This window comes from Musca domestica, unplaced genomic scaffold, assembly GCF_030504385.1.
Source record: "Musca domestica strain aabys unplaced genomic scaffold, Musca_domestica.polishedcontigs.V.1.1 36, whole genome shotgun sequence".
NCBI classification, from domain to species: Eukaryota; Metazoa; Arthropoda; class Insecta; order Diptera; family Muscidae; genus Musca; species Musca domestica.
The window spans coordinates 2,507,370-2,514,126 of NW_026712318.1; the positions used below are offsets into that span (position 1 = coordinate 2,507,370).

General features: G+C 40.1%; 1 protein-coding gene across 1 annotated transcript; it reads right to left on the bottom strand.

Annotated features, from left to right (window-relative positions):
- Positions 1-186: 186 nt before the first annotated feature.
- Positions 187-5,829, bottom strand: LOC101893481 (helicase POLQ-like). Its single transcript, XM_005183907.4, has 9 exons — positions 4,842-5,829; positions 4,602-4,780; positions 4,264-4,537; positions 3,993-4,198; positions 3,779-3,924; positions 1,655-2,111; positions 717-1,601; positions 527-661; positions 187-431 (listed from the first exon to the last, which is right to left on the bottom strand). Exons 1-9 carry the CDS (start codon positions 5,698-5,700, stop codon positions 327-329), a joined length of 3,246 nt encoding a protein of 1,081 aa, XP_005183964.2. The 5' UTR covers positions 5,701-5,829; the 3' UTR covers positions 187-326.
- Between the last annotated feature and the right edge of the window lie 928 nt (positions 5,830-6,757).

Genomic DNA, 6,757 nt, shown 5'->3' on the forward strand with positions numbered 1-6,757 from the left:
TTTGAATAATCATAACTCAAGGCTGGGGGTATACATCTGTCAGCAAAACTGACTCACTAACTATTTTATTTGTTATCTAAAGCGTTATTTAAATTAGATTTGTTTTATTCTATTTCATGAGAACAATTTGAAGACCCAAGGCCGATTTCATTCAAATTGCAAATTTTTATTTAAGCAAAAATGATCTAAGGAATGTTAATTGTATTTAATTATCAGGAAAAATACTTAAAGAAATAACAACAAAATTCTGTCAAACTAGGAACGCATAATATTTTTAATAATTTGTGTGTTTGGTCGGAACCCAAATATTTGTATTCAACGCCAAACTAGACCTGTATTTCCTCACTGAGATTATCATTGCCGGGCTTGAGACACACTTTGATAGCTTCAGTCTCTTCTTCCAAATGATCAAGCTTTTTCATTAGTATTATCTAAGGGAAGGGAAGGGAATTTCAAAATACCGAAATTAATGAAGTGGCCTTTACATCAACGGTGTTGTTGAGAAAAAGAACACATGTTCACATACCTTGGCTGCTGATATAATTTCCTTAGCTATCCTCAATGGCATGTGCTCCACAGATTTCACCAACTGCATTGGGCGACATTTGGCAATATCCTCAATTGTTTTGTAGCCAGCTGCGTACAATTGCTTGGCCCGATTCTGGAAAAAAATTAATTCAATTTATTTTTTGTCTTTCTTTTGAATTCCCCTTTACCATTTTCACTGCAGGCAACTCCAACAGCGGCTCCAATTCCACGGTACCACATCTATCCATTTTCTTACCCACCCTTTCGAATAGATTTTTGAAACACCAAAATTCTTCCATTTGATCACACAGACGTACAATGGCACTGGCTGCTGCCGTCGCCTGACTCGTGAGATTTTGCAATGTGCCACGTTCGATATTATATTTGTTAGCCACACTGGGTATGGGTATTAAATTGAGAAAATCCTGAAGGATTAGCACTTTGTACAGACGATTTAATTTCAATTCCATGGGTCCTTGAATTGACATGGTCTTGGCCATTTTGGCGGCATGGGCCTCCGTAAAGCCCAGCTGTTTGAACAGACGTTGTGTGGGCTCTTCCAATTTTTCATAGCAATGAAAAAGTATTGTGGGATCGGCCGGAAACAGTTCATCACCATTGGCATTGGAATTAAAGGAAACCACCAAATACAGGATGTGGGCATAGTTTGTTAATATCAATTGTTTTTGGGCGGTGGCCAGTTCATTGTGTATGGCATAGGCACGTTTGTAATCAATGCCAGCCTTAAAGGCAGCCCTACCAATTGTGGTCAACTGGAAACGGGTGTTGTTGTGTAGTTTAATGGTACGTTCCGGTAACTGATGACTGTTCGATTTGTTGATCAAATCCTGTGTTATCATTATATCGGAGACATCCTTTTTGGCATCGCTACTATTGTTGGCCAATTGCAGAACTTTATTTTTAAACATTTCACAGAGTATTTCCTTGACCATGGATGTAACTGAGACACCCAGTTGGGTGGCCTGCACCGCCAACAAAGTGCCCTTTACTAAACGATGTAAGTCGGCGCGACATGAGGCCATTCCCATGCCAATTGCACTTAGAATAAGAGACTGTAAATGCAGGTGTCAAAACACAATATTTGGAAATTGAAATGAAATGCTACCTGCAAACCAATTTTCCCATCATAATCCAATGAGCTAATGGCCTTGTCCATTGGTGAGAAGAGCATCTCACCCACTCGTACATTATCACGGCTGGAGGTTATTAGGATACTTTCACCTGCCTCGCCCATACCGGCCCGACCAGCCCTTCCAATCATTTGTTTGTATTTGCACAGCGTCATGAATTCGCTGCCAACATATGGGGCCCGTATTATTACCCGTTTGGCGGGTAAATTGACCCCAGCTGCAAGTGTGGACGTGCAACAGATAACACTTAAAACTCCAAAACGATACGCTGTCTCAATAAATTTTCGTTCATCGGTTGTCAGGCCCGAATGATGATAGGCCACGCCGTAGGGTATGGTACGCGCCAAAACAGGACTCAGTATGCCGCACACTTTATCGAGAGCATCCATTAGATCGGCTTTTTCACTTTTACGATATTCCAGAAATTTCGACCTGAAAGTATTTAGTATTATTATTATTTTTTTTAATAGAGTTTTTAGTGGCTCTGTAAGATATGTGAAATTTAATATACAGGGTGAGATGAAAAAACTGCAACCAACTTTAGACTGCCGCCACTCTAATCCACTCGTCCGACAGCTGTTAAAATTATTCCAGTGACAGCTCATTATATTGTTTACAAGCCTACAAAAGCATTTTGGTGAGAATTTTCCCGACAAAAAAGTTATTCGTGATCGGGTGATTTCTTTATATTTGGCTGGAAAACCACAAGTGGCTATCGTTGGAGCACTCCAGTATTTAAATGCGAATAAATCTTTTGTGTCTCGTACCATTGCTCGTTACCGTGATACTGGTAGTGTAGCCCGACGTCAAGGAAGTGGACGGAAGAAAACAGCAACATCAGCAGAAATGATACGAAAAGTAAAGAAGCAACTGCGTCGCAATGGCCAAAAAATGGCCCGTGAGCTGAACATATCGCAATATTCCATTCGGCAAATATTGAGAAATGAGCTCGGGGTAAAGCCATTGAAATTCCAAAAAGTGCAAGAACTTACACCGCTACAGAAAGAAAATAGACACAAAAGAGCTAAAGAGTTGCTTCGCTTGGCCGAAAGTGGTAAACTGACGAATTTGGTTTTCTCCATCTCCAATGAGAAAACATTCGTTGTCCAGCAGTTTGTAAATAAATAAAATGATCGTGTTTACTTGCCAAAGAGGTCAGCTGAAAATGTGCACCTTCGGTTGGCCACCAGAACTCAAGCGCCGGCCATGGTGATGGTGTGGGCCGCCATAACCGCCGATGGTCGCTCTCCGCTCGTATTAATCGACCGTGGCAACAGAATAAATGCCGAATATTATCGCGAAAATATTCTGGATGGTGTATTAAAGCCTTGGGTACGCAAACATTTTGGCCGAGGACCTTGGACATTCCAAAGAAGTGGACCGATTTTGTCCATCTTAACACCAGACCTGGAGTTAATTAAATTATTGAGATGTGTAAAATTTGAAGACAATCGGACTCTTACAACACGTTTTATAAGAATTGTAATTATTCAAAATTTTGACCCTCTGTGGACTGATAGTGTCCATTTTCGCACCTGACCTAGAAGTAACGCAAATATAAGGATTTGCAAAGTTGGAGCAAAATCGATCTATAGTTTCTCCTTCTGTGCACTAAAATATTTTCTTTGAAAATTTCGACCTTTTCCTGGGTTGGGGACGTACCAGAAGAAGTGGACCGATATTGCTCATCTCCGAACTCGATTTAAGTTTGGCAATAATATTACGATGTACCAAGTTTGGAACATATCGGATGCCCCCTTCTAGAGTTATCGTGGGCACCAGCTAGACGGACGGGCATCGCTAGATCGACTCCAAATGTCCTCAAACGAATTTGGTCCAAAGAGACCTAGGGTCTAAAACTGTTATTTCGATGAGGCATTTTTGGCCGTATCCCTCTGTAGCCATATGGCTAAGGGTATAATAATTGGACATTTGCTGAGCGTATACATCTGTGGGCAAAACCGACTGATACTTTTCAACTGGTTTCTCTATGATATGGAATAAAATACCTTATTTGTAGATTCCAGCAAGTTCTGGAGCAGTGCAACATTCTTACCAATCCTAAGTATCCTATATTTCAAATACATGTCCTTACTTACTTTGGCAACACCCGACTTAGAAGCGTGGCTACATTTTCACAATTTTTCCGCGATGAACAAAATATCAGACAGCCGTTTTTCGGAGCACATTCCGTTACCAAACCAGCCAAATGATCGGGATCCGAACGTAAAACAGCTTCGCTATACTGTCAAAAATAGATTATTTTAAAAATGGAATGGAGAATTATTATATGTTCGGCTATGTTACGCTTACATTAAAATTAACACTACGACTAAATACGAAAATTTCCTCTAAAGTTTGTCCTTGTAAATTTATTTGTAAAATATCACGACCACATTTAATGTATTCCTTTAATTCGACTGGACGAAAGCCGCGCGTGTAAACATCAGCATTTAGGAATGTTGATATTTCCGAGAGATTTCCAATGGTGGCGCTCATGCCAACAATTTGTATTTTTGCTAAAATTTTAAATGTTTTTGAGTTACTTTTCTTTTGAACTCCCACCAATACGTTAGATACCAACCGTTTAAATACATAACTTTGGTGAGCAGAGCTTCTAAGTAGGCACCCCGGCCCCGTTCGCCAATCAAATGCAATTCATCGACAACAACTAAACCAATTTCATTGGCCCTTTCCGCTTCAATGAGACTGTCAAACAATACGGCACCCTTTTCTATGGAGGCTATATAAATGCTTTTACGTTTTTTCCTTGGCACCGGAGGACATTTGCCCTTGCCGGCCGTATATTCATCCACAATAAAATCCAAGGCAATGGCAAAGGGCGACATTGCACTAACCTATATGTGGCAAAGTCCAAAATAAAATTGCAATTATATGACTTGTATCATATGTGGAACTTACTTTTTCCTGCACTATGGACACATAGGGCAATATAAACAGGACATTCTTTTCTCGGCATATAACCTCGCGCAACATTAAAATTTCGGCAACTAAGGTTTTACCACCACTGGTGGGCAAGGCATAAATAAGATTTTTACGTTGCCTTATTGCCGATAAGTTAAGGCATTCATCCTGCCATTCTGAAACATAGATAGAAAAGCAGATTATCCTAAAGTTCTTTTGTGTATTTTCTTAACTCACCATACAATGTTTTAATTCCCTTGGTTTCAAAAATCATGCGTTTCACTCTATCCGGAAGACCATAAAAATCCCCCATACATGGAAAATCTTCCAAGGGTTGTTCGCCAAAGTTCTCATCCTCCGCGTCCCGATTAATATGCCTAAGTTCCGTGTTGAGCCTGTGTCCCTGTTGCTCTGGATTTAAGGTGCGATTTTGTATTTCTTGCCTAGTTTCATACTGGGTACCTGCCATGTAACAATCAACATTTGTTTGTGTCTTACAATTGTTGTTGCCACCACCGTCCGGAGGTTTGGGCACTTTAAAAGCTACATCTGCCAAGAATTTTTGGGTCCCTTGCATTAATAGCTCTTCAAGGGGGAAATCATCATTTTCGAATATATCCGCTTCCTTCATAGTTTTGGAGTTGCCGGGCTGCACTTGCCTCTCGGAGTTATCATCTGCTTTGTAATTTTCCCCTGCCACTATCTGATCAACATCAATTTCAGAAAAGAGTGTATCATCACCCAAAATGCCTGTATCCGATGTGGGCAGTATGGGATTGATTGGTGTACCTCCCACATTGCTGTGTACACCTTCGGATTCATGCGGCAACACAATATCACTAAATAAACTATTGTCATTATTGAAAAAACTATCATTATTTTTCAAATCGGCTGGTTTGTTGGCGCCTTGTTGCCGGTGCGTATTTAAAATTGTATCCAATTTAACATCTGAAAAAAAGCTATCATCTGTTTCTGGCCATAGCACAGATTCGCTGGGTTCAATTATAGTCCGCTCGAATTTTTGTCGTTTTCTTTGTTGTTCTTCATTTGGTATGGCAGTATTTTCTCGTGTTCTTATATTTTTATTTCTGGACATGATTGGACTGGCTACTTTTTACCAATCGCGGGGGTCATATTTCATTCTTAATTGCAAAATTGTTTACAAAACCAAATGAAAAAATGAAAACAACTGAAGGCGCGAAAATTTGTAAACAAAGATTTGCGTTTGACAATAGGTGTGTTCGATCACTTAGTAATTTATATAGTTTAAGTTGGTGCAAATTGTTACTGAATCTTGTCAAGAGTCAAGCAAAAGTGTTCGAGTGGAGATAGTAATTTTGCCAGTGAGCGGCTGAGACTTTGCATATTATTGTCGGGAAAATATGTTTCATGGGCTATATCATGGTGGAACAATACAGGTAGATGCATGAAAGTTTGGGAACATTAATATGTCAATTTTTTTATGTTTTTTCAAAACTAAGTGGATTTCTATAGGTTTTTTATAGTGCAACGTCTATAGGATAGAGGAACGTGTTTACTTGCCAAAGAGGTCAGCTGAAAATGTGCACTTTCGGTTGACCAGTGGCCACCAGAATTCAAGCGCCGACCATGGTGATGGTGTAGGCCGCCATAACAGCCGATGGTTGCTCTACGCTCGTATTAATCGACTGTGGCATCAGAATAAAAATCCAAATATTATCGCGAAAATATACTGGAGGGTATATTAAAGCCTTGGGCACACAAAAATTGTGGCCGCAGACCTTGGACATTCCAACAGGACTCAGCACCATCGCACTCATCACGCGCCACCCAAGAATGGTTCCAAAATGAGGTTCCTCGCTTCATTTTCAACGCACAACGGCCACCAAAATCTTCGGATACCAATTCGTTGGACTATTGTGTCTGGAGTATTTTTGAAAGCAAGGCACTAAAAAATACCAAAGTGTTGATCACTTCAAGCACGCTCTTCGCCGGGTATGGGCCACAATACCGCAGAGCAACATTCGGGCAGCGTGTGACGGTTTCATTGGCCGTTTGAAGGCCATTATTCGTGCCAAATGTGACCAATTCGAACAAATCTAAACTTATTCTAAAATTTGATTTTTTGCTTTGTTGCAGTTTTTTTTATCTCACCCTGTATTTTTAATGTAACT